The 19695-nt window shown below is 41.5% G+C and overlaps 1 protein-coding gene across 4 annotated transcripts in view; it reads right to left on the reverse strand.

Moving 5' to 3' along the window:
- Window positions 1-19695, reverse strand: part of LOC127378476 (potassium voltage-gated channel subfamily H member 7-like) — a 63305-nt gene that overhangs the window by 13761 nt on the left and 29849 nt on the right. Inside the window, exons 5-14 of one of the 4 annotated variants that reach the window (XM_051427325.1) lie at window positions 19316-19336; window positions 18447-18470; window positions 17409-17623; window positions 16133-16171; window positions 12068-12493; window positions 5756-5987; window positions 5483-5650; window positions 4927-5126; window positions 2616-2868; window positions 187-392 (exon numbers count right to left, since the gene is read on the reverse strand). In XM_051427325.1, coding sequence (XP_051283285.1) covers window positions 187-392; window positions 2616-2868; window positions 4927-5126; window positions 5483-5650; window positions 5756-5987; window positions 12068-12493; window positions 16133-16171; window positions 17409-17623; window positions 18447-18470; window positions 19316-19336 — 1784 coding nt within the window. The remainder of the gene's footprint in view (window positions 1-186; window positions 393-2615; window positions 2869-4926; window positions 5127-5482; window positions 5651-5755; window positions 5988-12067; window positions 12494-16132; window positions 16172-17408; window positions 17624-18446; window positions 18471-19315; window positions 19337-19695) is intronic. The other 3 variants (XM_051427327.1, XM_051427328.1, XM_051427329.1) reach the window with 3 other exon arrangements.

The following is a 19695-nucleotide window of genomic DNA, read 5'->3' on the forward strand; positions in this document are numbered from 1 at the left end:
AAAGCCATTCATCCAATTTAAATGGACATGGCAGAAATATTGTACAAGAAATAGATTGTTTAATTCAATTTAATGGTCTTTCTACTCAGAGCTTTCTTACTGTAAAGTAAAGCAGATTGATTTTACATTAAAGTCTTGTGCTTACTGCTGGCAGGAACTGGCGGTGGCACCTGCAATACTAATTACCTTGGAGTTTTCATCCCGGAGGTCAAAGGTCAGCTCCAAGTTTGTGAGGAAGTGGTCGGCGAACTCTGGATACATGTCCAGCACTTCCACAATCTCCTCCCTCTGAATGGTGTGCAGGTCGCAGTAGCTCAGCGCCCGCACATCTGCGCAGGACTTCCCTGGCTTTGTGTACAGGTGGATCATCTCGCCGAAAATGTCGTTCTTACCTGAGAAAGAAACAGGCAATGAAATATAAATGAGCAACTCCAATTAGCTAACTGGAGGACATAAGCTCCTATCTATTCTTGGCTTCTTAAAGAACAACGTCCGCAGGAGACTTTGGAGTTTATTTAAGTCGGCTGTATGTAAATGTGCAGTATGCGGTGCAGTATGTGATGACCTATAAAGAGAAGGGCCACCTGGCAGAGAAGCGTGAGAATGTTAAAGAGGCTAAAGGGCATCACAGTCATCTAAAAAAGGATTTACACAATGCCAGTCAGCCCGCATGGAAGTCACACAGGCCACATTCCTGTGTCTGTTTAGTGAGTAATGACCTACGTGGAAGGGCCACGGGGTTTACCATCTTCGCTTCAGTGGAGAATCTGTCTGAGGTCAGCGATTGTGGAGCCCCCACAGTTTCAATATGAATAAATAAATACATAATTATCAAATAAATGTTACATAAAATAGTGTAAAATACATCAACTAAACTATAGTTTGTAAAACTATTAAAACACAAATCATTATTTTATTTCTTCATTCTTATTTTCAACCCAGACAAAACGTAGCAAAATGTTTATTTAAACAGAAATGTGCGTTGAACACCCTGTTGTGCACTGCCGGCCTTTTTAATCCAGCTGTGTTTAAGAGATAATGTACCTCAAAGCTTGTTGCACACTGTTGGAGGAGGAAACCATACTGACATTTGAAATAAAATGTCAAGAATTAAATGAAAATGACTAATACTTAGTTATTATGAAAACAATGAAATAGCATTTCATAATAATAAGTTACATTTTAATAATTTGTTTGACCACTTTGGGCTTCTGCACAGGCATAAAATCTTATCAGGTCTTATAAATTATGAAAACGTCAAACACTGCTGTGTATTCATTTTGTTGGTGTTTGCAGAAGGTCACAGTTGTTGTCAGCGTCGCAAATTGAGCTATTTGACAATGAATTATTTCGACCTAACATTGTGATCATAGTATTAGTGTAAGCCCCAGCATTTTCATGTGTAGTGTAATGTAGCGTAATACATGACCATGTGACAGTGGTGTATGGGTACGATGTTGTGAAAATGAAGAAATCAGCAGTTCTCTTGCTGTAGCAGAGCAAATGTGCTGAGTTGTGTGTAACCTACAACTTCACCATCCATGCTTCTTGCTCATCGTGACCCTATTGTGTCACCGGTTTCCTCCAAACCTTACCGGCTGCATGAAAACACTCATTAATAGAGAAACAAATGCATAAAGGCTCAGTAGGATACACCTGCCGACCACAGGGGTGAGAGCAGAGGAGGGAACAGGAGAGGAGATGAGATTTACCGTGATTACATTTGGATGCTGTCAATAAAACCGTGCGGCTCAGTGGTTCCTGTCATCAAGCACTGCATCACATCACGCTGACAACCACATGCAACTCTCACCAACTTCCTGTCTCCCTCTGGCACTTAATTTCTCTCCTGAATTCCTCAATCTGCCTCCTTTCTTTTACTCTCCTGTTCTTTCTTTCCCATCACTTGTCTTTTCCTTCCACCCTGCCCACATGCTCAGCTCTCCATCCCTCCCTGCTTCTATTGTCATCCATCTCTATTTGAAAGCAATCATGCTCTCTTTTTTTTCATCAATACAGATCTTCTGCTACCCTCGTCCCACCATGTGTCCTCCCCCACTCTTTTCTGTCCTCTCCCTTCTTCTGAGGCACGACTGTGAGGCAGCAATCACAATGTTCTTTGAAGTAAGTTATTACAACATACCCAACAGGGATCTCAACTGCCAACCCAGCCATATCACAGTACAACAGAGCCATCTTCATTTAGCTGGCCCACCCACGTCTACACTAATGGAGGCCAGTTCAGGTAAAGTTAACCACGCTGGAGTGACAGGACTATCAGACGTGCTCTTTTGTGGTTGTTTTTGAAGTGTTTTTAAAATCCGTACTGGATCAACAGCAGACCTGACTGGGCTAATTAGAAATGTTTAGACGTTCTGTGTACAGGAATGTCACAAAGCTTCTACATCACAAGTGTGCACTTGCATCGTCCTACGCACTGGCATTCTTTGCATTGTCAGATCTGATATCCTCAGACACAGAGAATCTAATGTAAGCCTTTTTTTAAAAATCTCTGAGCTGCAGTGAAAGGTACGTAGCGTGCTTAGCTTACAGTAGCATAATACATGGATGTATCTGAGGTCTAATGTCAGGGTTGAGGTGAATAGCAGACCTACCCAGGATGGCCACTACAACATCATCCTTGAGGATTTCAATGGAGCCGCGGGAGACAAAGTAGAGCGCGGTGAGCACGTCTCCAGAGTGGACTAAGGTGTCTCCAGGGGGCGCATGGGTGGTCTTGAACCTCATAGCCAGGGCCCGGAGGCAGCCCTTTGAGGCTCCTTCAAACGCCTTACAGCCCTGTAGGAGGTTCTTGTTGAGGTGGAGGCAGATATCCGCCTGCAGGCACTCTGGGAAACCCTTCAGGACCTGAGTGTGAAACACGGGTCAAAGCAGACAAGATTGCGGTCAGATGTGATGTGGAAGTGTTTTTTTTTTTTTTGGTGCAGAGATTTAAAACGTGTCTTGAATTTTGGTTCGGGGTCAAGATGCAGGTCAAATTGACCAGATTTCCAGAGAAATTTGATACAATTGCCACTTGTGTTCTTTCCTTCTTCTCAAAACCTATTATACCCTGCAGTAGAAATAGCCTTTCACTGAGCCTTCACAGCAGCTTTAGCAGAAGACGAGAGACAAGACAGAACATTTAAAGGACTGAGAAGCTGCAGGTAAATGACAAACTCAAAACACAGGTTCAATATTTGTTGTGTCTTCTCTCTGTTTGTGATACTTTGGCACATTTATATACGTTTTTAACTGCCTTCACTGCCTTTATGGACTGTGATTATGAAACTAATCTATGAACTGTACATGTAGGAACCAAAAAGCAGAGACAATATTCAATATTGTCTCACAGAATGTCTGTATTGAAACATTCCTTAATACTGTTCACCATAATCTGCTACGTAGTTAACAAAACAGCAAAAAATATTACAGATGATCAGTCAAGGATTCCTACCCATCCGAGTTAGCCTGGGAGACTGTTGAAAATACAACGAGAAATATTTGAAAATGTCATTTTAACATTAATTTGAACATTTTCTGTTAATTTAACATTTGTTTGCGAGGACTCTCTGATACATAAATAATAATTATAAAACTTATAATACACTTACCCTTTAAAGACAAAGATACACTGACCACTGACAAAACAACTAATGATCCCTGGACAACGTGAACTGACTGGAAAGACCACATTTTCAAACTTTAACACCATAACAGACACTGGAAGGCGAGAAAAGGGGCTTCTAGGACACAAAAGGGACAGTTGAAACAAGAAAAAACAAGTTTCTTATATTTGTCATTCACACATAAAATACAATGTGCTAATGACACGAGCACAGCAAAAAGAAATGTAGCCTATACTGGTTTTCTGGCTCTGACGGGCTTTTTGTTTGCTCGGAACAAAAAACTGATCAGTAGATTTGGAAAGGAAAGACTGAACAACATTTGGCAAGCGCAGGTGCCACCGCGGAGCGTGCAGCCAAGCCTCCCACAGTGGGAGGGAAACCTGGCAGTGCCCGGCTAGGCTGTGCCCACTCTCACAGGCGTGATTCACTCTGTCTCTGGTACCAGATGAATATCATGGTGTGTGTTTGAATACACAGATTTCATGCAAATAGGGACCTCGAGGCAGGCCACGTGCAAGTCTGTTGGTAATGGACAATTAATGTGGCCTGGGAGAAACTTTCAGTGCCCTGTGTGCCGTCTGCAGTAACTGGCATGCATAAGTAGATACTGTAAATCCATCTATGATGTGGCATCAGAGCAGCCGTTTACAGTATGTGTTCATGTATGTACAGATAAGACACCGAGGGAACATGTCCTCCAATAACATGCATGTTTGGGACAAAAATTAAACAACTGCATATTAAAACTTTAACGCTATCTGCACACAAAGCTAAAGGCTAACAATACTACTGGTATCAGACACAGCTAGATGAAGCTCTACCACTGAGGAACATTCATATCAACATTAGTTGTGTTCACACATGTACCTCCTGCTCTTACCAGAGTGGTGGGGTCATTCCATTTGATATGAGGCAGACATGGAAAAGACAAACTTATATAAGTACCATGAACAGTATCATGACGAGGAAAGTCAGAGTTACCGTATGTAGAAGCAGTAACTGTGGCTTTCATTTCACTTGTGGCTATGACTGAACATTGCACAGTATAATCGGGATGCAGACATTATACTATGCCAGTGACAAAGCAAGATCGCTTCACGATGTGGTAAGAGCATTTTTTCCGGGGGGGGACTGGGCAGAAATGGTTCAAAACATCAAACTCGCACAAATGATTGGAAAGAGAGGAGAAGCAACAGAAGAAAGCAACAATAAACTTAAATTGTATTACCATTGTGTAAAAATAAATACCACACAAGCTAATCAAAAGACCCACTGGTGCACACACTCCCTCTCGTACCATATTCATGTCGATTCCATTGGTGTACGTCCAGGCGTGTTGGAAGTACTCCTCTAGCCTCTGCCTCAGCGGGTTGGGGATCTGGTGGAAGCGGATGAACTCCTTGACCCGTAGCATCTGGAGGTGATACCTGGCCGTACCTGAATACAACCTCTGGATGATGGCGGACACGTTCCCAAAGATACTGGCGTACATCAGAGCTGGGAAAGAAGCCAATACAGGGGACCGTTGAGCCGTGGTGGCTTAGGCTGCTCATACACAGTACACACTGTACTTCCTCTTCTGTTTATTACAAACAAACTGCTGCTGCTTCCTTTCTCAACAAAATACCTACCTGATGTAATTTTAAAGCTTTCATGCACAGGGAATGTACTAAATCGTAACTGTATTATGGTGATAATAGCACATTTAAAATGAAATGTTTACTTATTGATTAGATCCTCATATTTAATTGCTTGAATCAGTGTGTTTATCTGTAAAAGGTCTTGGTTATAGATAAGGTCATAGAGGGTTTTAGTAATTACAGGATTGAAATACATTATGTACTGGGACTCACATCCAATGAGCATGACGCAGATGGAAAAGATCTTCTCAGAGTTGGTGTTGGGGGAGACATTCCCAAAGCCCACACTGGTCAGACTGCTGAAGGTGAAGTAAAGCGCTGTGACGTACTTATCTTTGATGGAGGGGCCTGAGCTGGGGTCACTGTAGTTGTATTTTTTTCCTATAATGAATAACAATACAGAAATGACAAAATATGTGTTTGGCATCGAAAATGTTGACCCAAAGGCTTTCTTTAAAAACAGAACTAAAAACAGAAGATGATCACCTATCGACACCCCCAGGTTGTCCAGCCAACCAATCTTATGCTCCAGGTAAGGTTTCTCCACGTTGCCAATGGCGTACCAGATGCAGGCCAACCAATGGGCGATGAGGGCAAAGATGCACATGAGCAGCATGAGGACGGCAGCACCGTACTCTGAATAGCGGTCCAGTTTACGGGCGACTCGTACCAGCCGTAGGAGACGGGCCGTCTTTAGAAGACCAATCAGAGTGGTGGTCTGAAAAATAAACAGAAAAATATACAGGATTTAGTCAGTGAAGGTTAAAATATGCTAATATCTGCTGTGTTGTCCCAAAGGCTTTTATGGGCCTCGGCTTCCTCCTTCCCTTGTGGTATCGGCTGATGAATCTGGGGACCTGGAGTCCATCTGGAGATATAGGGAGCTCTTCTGTCCTTCTTGGACATTTTCTGCTTCCTGTTTACACCCAGATTATTTGTACTGCAAGTTATTTGTGTCAGGACATGATCCATACATCTCTCCTGTACATCATATTGTTGCCATCTTGATGTCAGAAAGGTAGTGGTTATGTTATTCAATTTAAGGTAATAGTTTAATCTTGTTGTTTGTGTAGTTGTGGAGTTAGTATTTTAATTTGGGTAGTTTATTTTATATAAAAATCTTATTTCTAGTCAGGGTCTTTGGTTTGTTGCTTCTTGGCTCTATTAATTTCAACTTATGAATAAAACAATCAGAAATTGTACTATTTGACTGTGTTGGAAGAAACACTCATCATCAATCAAGTATGAGTACAACAAAGTAAAAATACTCCATTACGAGTAAAAGTCCTGCATTAGGTTAAAGTACAAAGGTATTATGGGCAAAATATACATAAGTATCAAAAGTAAAAGTGCTGGTTCTGCAGTAAAAGGTTTCCTACGACTGATAACACTAAAGCATCAATGTGTAAGCAGCTTTTTACTGTTGAAGCTCTTCAAGCTGGAGCTAGTTTTACCTACTTGACAAACAGTTTGGTAGTTAGGTCCAGTGGTTCGGGCCCCTACTAAGGGTCACAAGATAAATCTGAGGGGTCATGAGATGATTAATGGGAGAAAAAACTAAATATTGGACAATTTTACCTCTTTGGGCTTCAAACTGTTCAAACTAGAAATATGTGACTTGACACCTATAATGCTCTTTTTCCAGTAATCAAAGTGAACAAGTTGTTTATCTGCTTCCAGAGTCAAGGGTTGAGATCAGGGTCATGAGGACGATAGGCTCAGGATTAGAGACACAAAAACATATGTAGCTTAGGAATGCTTAATCTTATTCTAACACCACACATACTAGACACACAGACTAGATAGTGGATCATTTCTGCTGGTGTAAAAGGATCATTCAAGGTCTCAGCATCCTTCAGTGTCAACATAACTTCACTGACTAAGATGGCTGCAAATCATGAAATTCAGTATAGAACATTTAGTGGAACAGGCTGGCATGCAGGCTGAGAGGGAGAGTTTGGGGATTCATTCATCTGGCCGATGATGAAACTCTCTAAAAAAACATAAATACTAGCAGCTTGGAACCTTTGTCAAAGCCAGTCAATGGAGAGATGACAACCCATCACACACACGCATACACACAGATACAGACACAAACAGATTTGCACGCATACATTACAATGTACACACCCTGCCTTCTGTTCTGTTTAATTCAAAGCACTTAATCCTCCCGTCTCAATTTTCTAGCCGGACTAAATTAACACAGACTATGGGAGGGGGAGTTGGGGAGAGGGGACCAGCATACAGCCATGACACAAGTCCCGATATATTAGTGTCGTGCAATCTGTAAACACAATAAGTGAGACTTAGAGAACGCTAATAGGTCCTACCACTCCCGTTCGCGCCTGACAATTATCCTAATATCCTTGGGGAAATCATTACCCGCAGTCTCCGGCAGTAATTGTGCTTCCTCACGTCTATACTTGCTTATTTGGGTCTCTTGTACAGGTGAGAGTAAATATGACATTCCACGTATTAAAAGCAGGAAGGGTGGTGGTTTTTTTTTTTTTTTGGAAGGAAAATGATTCATGAGGGAGAGTGCGTCTCCGTCATGGTGAGGAAGAGTGCTGTAGCTGCTTTTGATGGCTCCATTAGAGAGCCTCCGTCCTCCCAATCTAACCCCTAAATCACCGCCATCATTCACTGCTGTGCATCCGGCCAGCGCACCCTTTCACTGACAACTGAGCGAACAGTGAATGAATCATATATAGAAACAGATGAGCCCTAAATTATCCAGTGAGCGTCGCCTGTGAACATGCACTGCCTAAGGTGTAGTGCTACTCAGTCTGTCTGAATGACCTGTACAGATGACACAGCACATGTTGTATTATGTGGCCCACACAGTGTAATGTTGATTAAAATCTGGGCTTACAGTAAGTCGGAGGCGTTTGGGGCTGAGGAGTGAAGCTAAAGCTCCCATTAGCAACCAGCTGTATAAAACATATCCGCCGAATATCCCTTTGGCCATCTGCCACTGTGACTTTCTAGGCTCGCCTGGCCACTTTAGAACACCAAGAGTCAACCAAGGTTGTGATGTAACCTTTTCACTCTGTGTACATGGACACAACATAGTATGAAATACACATCCAGCTGTTACGGAGCAACATTAGCATTCATTTAGAGTCGTGATTGTGTCCACCTGATGAATACAAGTCCAATATTTACTCTTCTTTTAGCTCTGCTTGGCTCTCCACAAACTCCTGAGGGAAATATCTGACTAGCTGCTAAATGCTCCACTATGATCAGCAGCTAATCTCTGACTGTGTCTGTCTGCTGCTAATATTGCAGAACTCTTTCACTGAAAACAGCCGCCTGCTGCAGCAGAAACAACGCTGACAAGAGCAGCGAGGCTGAACCAAAGCAGTAAAGTTGTTATGAAGCTCCGTAGAGCTGAGGGGAACTGCAGAGTTGGTGATAAATCTCCGTGGGTTCATCACTGCGAGCGACACCTTTCACATCCGCGCTGTCTTGTGATACATTGTAGATATAAAAAATATTGATTACTGCAGCTTTAACCATGTTCCTAACTCTTGCAGCCCATTTGCTGTCAGAATTTCCCACATGGTCATATTCTCTGAACAGGTCACGAGTCAACAATATTGTTTTGCTTATTCAGCTAATTAAAAAAAACAACAGAGACTTTGCACAACTAAATTATTGTCTAAATTCAATTTAAACTGTCGATTCTGGCTGTGTGGACAATTGAAGCAGGGAAAAAGTGAGACTGCGGGGGCTGCTTGTTAACAATGAACCTGCCTCCTCTTTCTGCTTTGTTTAGCAGAAGTTAAAAAAACTGGAGTGCATTTCTGTACAGTCTGCTTTTAACCAAAGGCAAAAAGGCAATGCACATTTCACAATCTGACAAGGGGGTTGATTCATTTAACAAAGCTTGTTTAATTTGCATGGAAACTTATTGTAGAGCTGTTGTGTGAGCCCGAGGATGGGATCCAATCAGTAATCATCATTGACATGATCAACTTTCTAGAACTGCTTCATTGACAACAAATAAAAGCACTGTGGATTGTGGTTTATGTTAATTACTGAGCACTGAGAGAGATTGTGAGTGTTTAGGACTGCTGAAGCAAGTTCATATTAAAGCTCATATTAAAGTAAAATCACCCATGCCCTTAGACATTCAGGGTAAGAAGTATTGGCTTAGTTCAGAGCTATTTATTGCACTTGTTTACGTGCACAAATCTACTCGAGCCCGCCAAGTATTAATGGAAAATAATATTCAAATTTTGGCTCAGAGCAGACTTTCACACTAAGCCTCCATAATTTGCAATTACCAGAAATGTGAACACTATATACACGTGAAAATGGACATGATAGGCAAATAATAGCATCAAACCACAACAGGACGTTGATATGAAAATGATGCAGGAGCTCAAATTACTCCTGTAGGTAAATTCAGCACCACACAATTTCTTCTCATTTGCACACTGAAAAAAAAAACCTCTCACGGGAGATTTCAACCTGCCATGTTTCTAATGAAATCAGCAAAAAAAATCTTAACTTATTGTCAGAGATGGTTTCCAGGCAACAAAGGTGCACGAGATTATGTCTAAAAATAGTCCCTGTCTCTGCACAAAGAGCTAAAATAACACATCTTAAAGACAAGAGCTAAAACTGTACATGGATGTGTTATTTTCAGTTTCTTCTGGTGATTGGAAGAGCTAAAAATACAACATTCTGTCGTTCTACTTGTCCTGTCACTGTGTGCTTTGGACGCAAGCTGTAACGGGAACACACATTCTGTCACAGCATCAGTCATCTTGCTGTATGACGAGGACATACATCGTGCCGTGGTGTCGCTCAGCTGTCTGCTCTTTTTTCTCCACCTGCCAATCACTGCCAGCCACTGGCCACGGACTCCCTCACAGGAACACACACCTAATGGTAAATAATGACTCGGCAAACCAACTGACTGACATTATGGGCAACACACACATCAACATCAATCTGGGATGTTTTTTGTGTGTGTGTGTTTGGGGGGTGTTACATCATGCATCCTGGCATCTGGCATTTGAAAACATTTTAGTAGATGTATGTGCTTCTCTTCTGCTTGCTTTTTTAAACTAAAGCAAAAGATAGGTGCCATACATAAACAAATAGCTCCTCGCAGGCAGAGTGTTTAGGGAGGCTGAGATCTTTTTAACTCATTTGGATCGCCTCAGGCTCTTCCAGTCTGGCTCTGATGGAGAGAGAGTAGAGGGAAGCAGATCTGACAGCTGAGCATCAAATTGGTTTATTGGTCTAAACATTGGAGAAATGTGCTCAGGAACATGACTACTGGAGCTGTGGCCTCACGCCATGACACAGGAGTGACCAGGGAGTGAAAAGGTGCTCTTGAATTTTTGCTTCTTTAAAAGAAGTATTAAGATACATGACGCCAAAATAAACAGTTTCATTTTGTTGACAGAATAAAGATCAATGAGTGATTGAGAGCTGTAACCCACAGCAGTCTATACTGAATCCAATGTGCTGACACTCAGCCTTTACAGCCGTCTGAAGCCAGCAGATATCTGTTCCATCTGTAGTCTCTAACTGAAGTGATGTTGAACATGTCAAGCCACAATTGTGCACGGCAGATCCACTGGTTACATTTTGTGCAACAAGCACCAGACTGTTCACAGAAACCTGTGCTTATGTCCACATCAAATGGGTCAGTATAATTCATTATTTTACAGTTTCTATTGTAGAACACAGACGTGTTGAATACTAACACCCTGAAAACAGTTAACACAGTTCTGTAAAAAAATCATAGATCAATTAAACGTCTTTGTCCGCTAATAACTCCATCAGGACCGTCCGTTCCTGCCGGTCCTGCCCCTGTGTGTCCATCTAAAGCAGTCAGCGTGTCATCTTTTCTCTAATAACTGTAGCCAAAGCACCGCCTGGAGCGCTCTTTCTTTAGATATATAGGGATGAGCGAGTACACCGTTATCTGTATCTGTATCTGTTCAACCAACTAAATTATTTGCATCCATACTCGGAATGGGTGGGGCTTAAGGCGGACATGGGCTGGACTATCAGAAGTTGCTATTTTTTATTAGAAAACAGCCTCAGAATTGAACTTCAAAGCAATGTTGATCAGAATAGTAAGAGAACTGATTACAGAACCAATTCTTTTATAAAACTTGATATATTTACTGTATTAGAAAACAGATATTGTCACATTTTACTAGTCACATGATACTAAAGTGCATTATCTGTACCGAATACTCATTTCAGCCAAGTATTCGCTCAACCCTAATATAATATTCTTCTTCCAGGATTATGTAGTGATATGAAGATTAAGCAGGCAACTATTTTGTTGACAGATTGTCAGCCATTGTTTTTGCATGTAAAACAAACAAGGACCGATTACAGCATGCAAAAAACTAGACCGCATTTTAAATTCTGCTTTCATTTATGGCACTACGGTGGTATTTAACTTCAGATGGTTATTGGTTGGTTATTTGATGGTTATTAAAACTCCCCACAGGATGCAGTGAGTTAATGTTGTTTAATTGTTGATCTTTGTTATTTGTGACTGTAACTTTATGGATTTCTATTTAATACCATTTAATTATTGTTGAAGGTATAAAAAGTGCAGTTTTTCCCACTTTGCACACTGATGTAACATTTTCTCTTATTGTCTATTTCTGTGTCTTTCTTTTTCTTGTAAGAAATTTCAAATTGATGAACAGGCTGATTGATTTGTTGATTGAGATTCAAACAGCCTACCTCATAATCAAGGTATCATTATCCCCAAACTGATGATACTGACTGATTACTCTCCCCCCCACCCCTTACCTCATCTGATCCTGAGCCAAAGATGAGCAGGTCGAATGGGATGGCGGCCACCATGTCTATGAGGAACCAGCCTTTAAAGTAGTGGATGGCGATCTTGGCCGGGTGGCTGACCACCTCCTCGTTGATGTTGACATATGTGGTCCTGAAGTTTATAAGGATGTCCACAATGAACATAATGTCCACGATCAGGTCCACTACGTTGAGGGGTGAGCAGGAGTAGCCGCACTCCCGCCTCCTCTGCTCCTCGATGTCGTTGAGGAGGAAGGCAGCAGAGTAGGGTGTGAAAATGGCCGTGTAGATGACCAGCAGCAGGATCAGCCAGTCCCACACTGCTTTGAAAGGACTGTAGTGAAGGATGGTCCACTTGTCCATGCGTGGCGTTTGGAGCTTGTACTCAGGCAGCACGTCTGCACCCAGAGAAAGAACCTGAGGAGGAAGATGGAGAATTTATCTACTTATTCAATTACATTTTATTAGTCTTTCTGCTCTGCTTTCAGTCAAAACCATTTATATATTTGAGAGACAGGTAATTTAACAATGTCTGCTGCATGTTTCTGTCTTGCTTTAAAGGGGCACTTCACTGATTTTACACATAAAGATCAGTTTACAATAAAAAAAATACAAATTATAACCTAATGTTGCTTTAAGTCTGATAAAATAACTCTGAAAACCAGGTGTGAAGCTTGAAAGATGTGGACGGTTAGGAGGAACTGAAGGTCTAAAAAAAGAAGCTATCGAGTTGGTTTGTGGGAAATGTAGGCAAAATTCATAATATCACAGCCTCTGCTTCTTAGATTTTGAATGATGACGGCAGGAGGATATTAAAGATGCATGTGGTTCAAGAAAATAGGTTCATTTCAGTCAAATGTATATACAGTAGCGAGTTATAAGCCAACATGAATTAGCATTTGTGTGCATTTACATTCTTCTGTGTGCTAGCATGTGGCATTGCATTATAACCGAAGATTAGGTAAAGAAAAGGTCATGTTTGCTGACATGTGAGTAATCTGGCTGTAGGAGCAGAACTTCAGCACTAAGACTGTACATGCTGTACATAATGTACAACCTCAATGCAGTTCAACATTATCTCCTGACTAAAAGAAAACCTTACATGAGCAGATTACTTGAGGCATGCATATAACACTCACTGTAATAAATCATTCATGTGTTAAGTGAAGGATGAAAAAAAAAACAGCTTCTGGTTTAATAATTTGAAATTTTAACTATGCATAAAAATGCATTTCACATAACCCATACAGGAGGAGGCTTCTTTACAGCCATGGTGCCGCTGCTGGGAAATAACTTTTTCTATCATGATAGTAGTGCATAACTTCAGAACATCAGAACAGAAAGTCAAACACCAGTTTCAACAGTTTCAGGTAAAAATACAAACAAGATAGAAAAAGTTCTGCATGAACTGTCTACAGAAAAACAACAGCATACATAAAATCCCAACAGTGTTTTGCATCGAGGACGGTGGTATAATCCATTCATGCGAGCCTGGATGTCACTATCATTATCTCTGTTATTGCAGTTACCATATATACCCGAATAACTTTTAACATCAATATTACAGCGGCGTCATGGACCATTTCGGATAAGAGTCTTGATGACTTGCAGGTAATTATAGGTGCGGGCAGAGGATACATCTATTCATCTAGGTGTCTGACACTTCAATAGACAGGAATTTTCAGGCCATGGCTTTCACTGCTGATTATTGTAGCTCTAAGAAGAAATGCAAAGAGAGGCAGGTAACGTAAATGAGCTGCAAGGGCAGATAGACAATTACTGTGTACAAATGAATGAGAGAATGAAACAGAAAAGAAGAACCTTAAATAACTCTATTTTGGCACCCATTGCCATATCTCTGCCCTGGTCACCTTTATAACCCCTGTGATTGAGAGGAGAGTACTGGGGGACAGAGGGATGATGTATAGCACAAAAAAGGCTGAAGTGTTAATAATTGAATTGGTTATTAGAAACTCCTGCCCTCTGTGTGATGCGGAGGGTCAAAGTGCTTTTACCCTCCAATATGGGTTAACCTTTGAAATCGATCAGAAACCAAAGGACAGACAAAGGCAGTGTGTTCTATTATTCATCAGGCTGCCACTTCATTAAAAGCGGGTGTTTCAGATGCTCGTTTGATGACGCTCACAACACAATGTGTAATTGCTGTTGACTTTCAGATAACTAAGCTTCGATTTATGTCCTTAAATTTATTGCTGTTAGTAAGAATGCAGGGAAAAGCTTACCTACACACCGAAGAGTGTTTTTACCAATCTATCTTAATTTGTGCAAGGACACAAACACTGTTTTGCCGTCATGCAGTTTATGATGTATGAAAAGTGATGATACAAACAAGATGGTAACTCTGCACTACACTAACAGCGCTTTGCATGCGTGGATACATTACCCCTCGGCCTGCTAGGAAGCCTGGGAGGAGTCGGCCGGTTGGCAGAATGACAGTTCTGGATTAACGTGTTGCAGCCAATCTGTTTCTAAATAAAAGATCCCATTTTAATTATTTAACCTACCTACTGTAGTTATGTGTGCTTGGCACAAATGAACTCTCTCTTGTGGGATAATGGAAGGCTCGTCCTGTGTTTGGCTTGGCCTCAAACAATATGCAAATTAGCATTAGCTCTCTGCCCTTCTCCGGTTCTTTTTGGTCTACGCTGTCAGGGCTGGGGTTATTATTTATAAGAGTGGAGTGTTGTTTCATGTTTCTGTGGTTAATCACGTGGCTTCCATCATTAAAAATTATGTATGTACCACTGATTTGACTCTACATTCAGCCGGAGTGAGTTGTTAAGCATCTCGAGCTGCATACACTGAGATGTTCAAAATGTAAGAAACAGCACGAGAGCTGCTTTCTTTCTTCCTGGCTGAACCCTCCATCTGCCTGTGGTAGCTGTGAAGGCAGCCGAGGCCAGGATAGAGCGTGTCTGTTCAGACGCCTTGATCGTGGCTTTAGATGAACCCAGAGGAGTTGTTTTCAAGCCATCTGCTGTTGCTTTTTGTTCCCCACAGTCAGGTATCTAGAGAACTGTTTACAGACCTAAACTGTGGAAGATTGTGATACGTTGCAATCCCCCCATGGCTCATTTATCTATTTGTTACTATGATCATGTTAATGCTTGTAAGCAACACATAGAAACATGACAGTCTGTGCTGAACACCATATGCTCAGTCATAGAAGGAACATGGAGGGGGGCTAAAGACATACTGATATAGATACCGGTGAATGCACAGGTAATTTCCACCACAGAGAGACAGGAAACATGGGGAAAGGAGAAAGTAATCAAAGCTGGGACGTTACAGTTACATGGTTGTATCTTTGACCACTGGCACACCAGTGCTAATAATGTACTAATTGTTGTGTACAGACACCACCCTACAACACAGCAGAACACAACAACCGGTTTTCAGGTCCTCTAGTCTGCCACGTTACAGAAGTCCATTAAAACCGCATTAACAAGCCTGCTCTCTCTGCTGCTTAATAACTTTGACTTTAATGCTGGTTGGAGAGGTCAGTGTGGCGCACTGTGGTCTGCTCTGCCTGTGCCTCTGGCTCCAGTCTAAGGCCTTCAGCTGAAGTTGCCTTTGAGTGTGAACAGGGGTCAATTTGTGTGCCCTCTATCCGTTACACCATTAATGGGCAAAATGCAAAACGGAGACCTAATCAGTGGTTTGGGGCAGCTTCAGCCTACCCCTGGGAATACATTAACTTACAGTCCTTGTCGACTCTGTGCTGCCTCTCAGCCCTGGCAGGGAAGGTGAGAATGACCTCTAACCCTGTCCGTAACTTTAGAAATATGGCCTGATCTCTGAACACTGTCTGGCAGCGGTAAGAGTATCCCTGATTATCTGCCACAAGTGATAGACACCTCTGCCGTTTTACGTATCAGACCCCTTGAGTTTCAATTAATCATCCTGAGGCACACAGAGGGCAGGTGGGGGAGAGGACGAGCGGTGGGGGGGATGCAATCTGCTGACTTCATCGACTGCTCAATCTGTGCATGTGTGATTTGTGATGATAGTAAATGATATTATGATGAACATTACCATTGAATTCCAATGTCTCTCCAATCCAGTCTGCACAACCTTAGAGAGTCAGAACAAATATTTGGTGCTGTGAATTATTAATAAATGCAAATTATTCGTGCCCACTACTGTTCTTAATTGTTTTTTATTTTTAGTCTCAGGCAAAGTATCCATAATAATCATGACAAAGAACTTACTAACAGATGGTTGGACGATGGATTTTATACAACACTGACAAAAATAATAATTGCTGAGTTGTGCAAAAGATTTCTTTTTTTAACAAAGTGATTCACACTAAATAAAACAGGGGGACACAACTTTGCTGTGTTTTATGGGAATTTTAACATGGATGGAACTTAATTTGATTTAATTTGACACTGCTTGGCTGAACTAGAGCTAAACTGATGTACTGGCCGATATTAACTTTATGCGGATATATCATATTGATGCATTTGTGGACCAATAAGTAACAAGTCAAGTCAATTCTATTTATATAACCCAATATCACATATTTGCCTCAAGGGGCTTAACAATCTCTACAGCATATGGCATCCTCACTCACTCAAAAAAACATGGAAAACATGGAAGAAATCTCACAAGAACAGATTTTTCCACTTTAAAATGTCCTACTTAGCATGTATCAATGCTTTAAAAAATGAATCTAGATAGATTGTTTGTTCATGTTATGTTTTTATGTTCAACTACAGGCCAATATATTGTTATCAGAAGTATCAAAAATCCAGTATTTGTCAGGTTATAGCTGGTTCTACAAGTACATTTTATGGTCCCATATACAAATACTGTATATGGGAACGACACTTGGAAAAGAGATAAAAGCAGAGCATCAGTGGGTGTTTTAGAGGTCTTACTGGGTCCAAAATGTCGGACCTGATCTAAAACCTAACCACATCTGACCTGCATAAATAGTACAGAACCTGAATAGGCCCGAGGATAATTGACCTGATCCTAAATGTGGTCAGCACAGCAACACTGGCAGCAGAATGATGATCCATCAGTTAACAAGCAGCTGCAGTCAAAAAAAGGCAGCAATATAATAATACTGTCCTTGGAACGAAGTCATAGAAATTAATAATAAATAATTTGTGTTTGTGCCTCAAAGACTCATTTAGGGGGATAAGTCTTATTTTCTCTTCCTGCACCAACAACCAACAATCTAATCAATGTAATATCTGTGATTCAAATTCCAAAAAGTAATGGTCATTTAATGGCATGATTTTTTTATATTGGATATTTTCTCCTCTGTGATGTTAAGAGCCCCACTGTGTTAGCGTCTTACCTGCGTGACCTTGTCTGTGACATTGTGTGTGCGGTCTTTGACCTTCGGGGCGATGATGGTTTTCTCAGAGGATGGAGGGGAGGGGCACTTCTTCTCATTATTGGCCTCCGAGAAGTTGAGCGTGATGAGGGGGATCTTGTTGATGGTGCTGTACCTGTTGAGGTTGGAGTCGGAGGTTGAGCCGAGCAGGCTGGATTTGATCTGGCTGAGCGGCCCTGAAAGAGAGCGCGACAGAGGGAAGACGCCACCGTTAAAAGTTGCTACGTCTTGTACTGTGGTTGGGCTATTGTTGATATAATAGGCGTTCTGAATCGTGAACATCAGAGAACGCTCTAGTGTTCATTTGTGATTGTTGTGACATGAGTAGTGAGCATGGAGTGGCCCTTACTTTTGGAGTGAGTTCAACCACGACACAACACTGAGAATACAACAGATGCTGAAATACAAACTCTACAGCCTCTGATTGACCCGTCTAGGGTGAACAGGCCTTTCAAAGTTTCTCATTAAAAACTAATGAAGAACACTGTTGTTGAAAGAAAAGAATGATTCAATGCACAATCAAAGAATGCAACTTCACACAGTTAGTCAAACCATGTATCTTGTCTAATGAAGCTTGGACATAACCCGTGTAGTGAGTTAACAAAATGTTCCCTCATTGTACCACCAATGTCCTCTACAAGTTCACAATATGATAAAAACGGACGGAAATTAACTCCCTGCCTTCTTGTGAAAGCATTCAACACTGCAACAATATGTGACAGCACGGTGACACACACTGACATGTGGCCCAATGAAAGTGATAAAAAGTGAAAACGAGAGAATTGCTGATTCAGTCATGTGAGCCAGCAGAGGGAAGCTTGTTTTTTTTTCTTCCCCTTTTCACAAAGTACAGCACAGTGATTGAGAGTCAAGGACAGAGAAACAGACAGCTGAGGATGAGATATTGCATGCACAGCTTCAATACATGCCACAGTAAGGATACATCATGGCGGTCATAAAAGAAAAAAAAAAACTTAAAAGGAAAAGCTGAAGCCATACCCCCAGCCATCCAGGAGCGAGATACTAGCAAACCAGGAGAGAGAAGAAATAGAGGAGGTAAAGGGGGAAGTGGGAATATGGAAGGGTGGTTGGATTGTAGGGTCAGTAGTCACGGGAACAAACATTACTTAAAATATCACATTATGGCATTTATCAGGAAATAGAGCACTTTGGCAGCTCTGTGAGTAAGCCTTAATAGGATTTCATACTGATGCTTATAGTATAAAACATCAACATTGGTTAGTTATACTTTAATTGTGGGAACTCATGTGATCCTAAACACGATTAATGCATCCAGCTATAATCTGTGTCAGTGTGATAATGTTACATGCAGCATACACACTGCTACGCTTCTATTGCAATGTATATTGTTACAGGGAAAAGAACAAGAGCGAGCATATAGAATTCAAATGGAAACACAGTCAGGTTCCTTTTCATTCACTAAGACATGGCAGCGAGGAACCAGAGGTTGCATAAAAGAAAAGAGAGGTTACAGACAGTGGGAGGTATCATCTTGTAAAGCTTCATTGATTTTCCTCAATGAGCAAAAGCAGGAAAAGAGATGTTGCTTCATGCAAGCGCGTGCAGAGGTCAGTGTGGTTTTTTTTGTTTTTTTTACTGAGCCTTCCCCTGGGCGACTGGCTGGGGTGCAGCGGGTCATGTGCACCGAGACTGAGTCATTTAGTGCCAGTGTTTCAAGGCTCCGGCCCCAAGAACGTACAAACACACTGTCAGTTACCCACCAAGGCATTTGCATTCAACATAAACCTCAGTTATGTGGAAAGACACATGCAACAAGCAGGCTTTGGTGCAGTATACGTGAATTATCTGATAAACGTGCTAAAGTCTATACAGCTCAAGATTGTTACCTTTAATATTGCGACCATTGTCTGTGACGGCACATCGTTGGAGAGGGAAGAAAAAAGGGGAGTGGAGGTGAGAGAAGAATCTCTGGTTTTCTATGATGACAAATGGCGACTGGCATTAAACCCCCGCTAGTGCCCCCATGAACAATTCATTACTGTGAAGTAGACATATTACTGTGTCAGCCAGTGGGAGCTATTTGAATGAGGATTGTAGATAAGGGGATGGGGGTAGACTGATTGGCCTGGAGGAAACAGGGCCAGTCTGGGGCACTTCTACCCTCATCCAAATGAGGGCCAAAAGGCTAATGAGTGATTTAGACTCAAGGGAAGATCAATAACACACAGTACAGATAGTGACTCACTATAATACCAATTAGGAGACT

The sequence above is a fragment of the Dicentrarchus labrax genome, unplaced genomic scaffold (assembly GCF_905237075.1).
Source record: "Dicentrarchus labrax unplaced genomic scaffold, dlabrax2021, whole genome shotgun sequence".
NCBI lineage: Eukaryota > Metazoa > Chordata > Actinopteri > Moronidae > Dicentrarchus > Dicentrarchus labrax.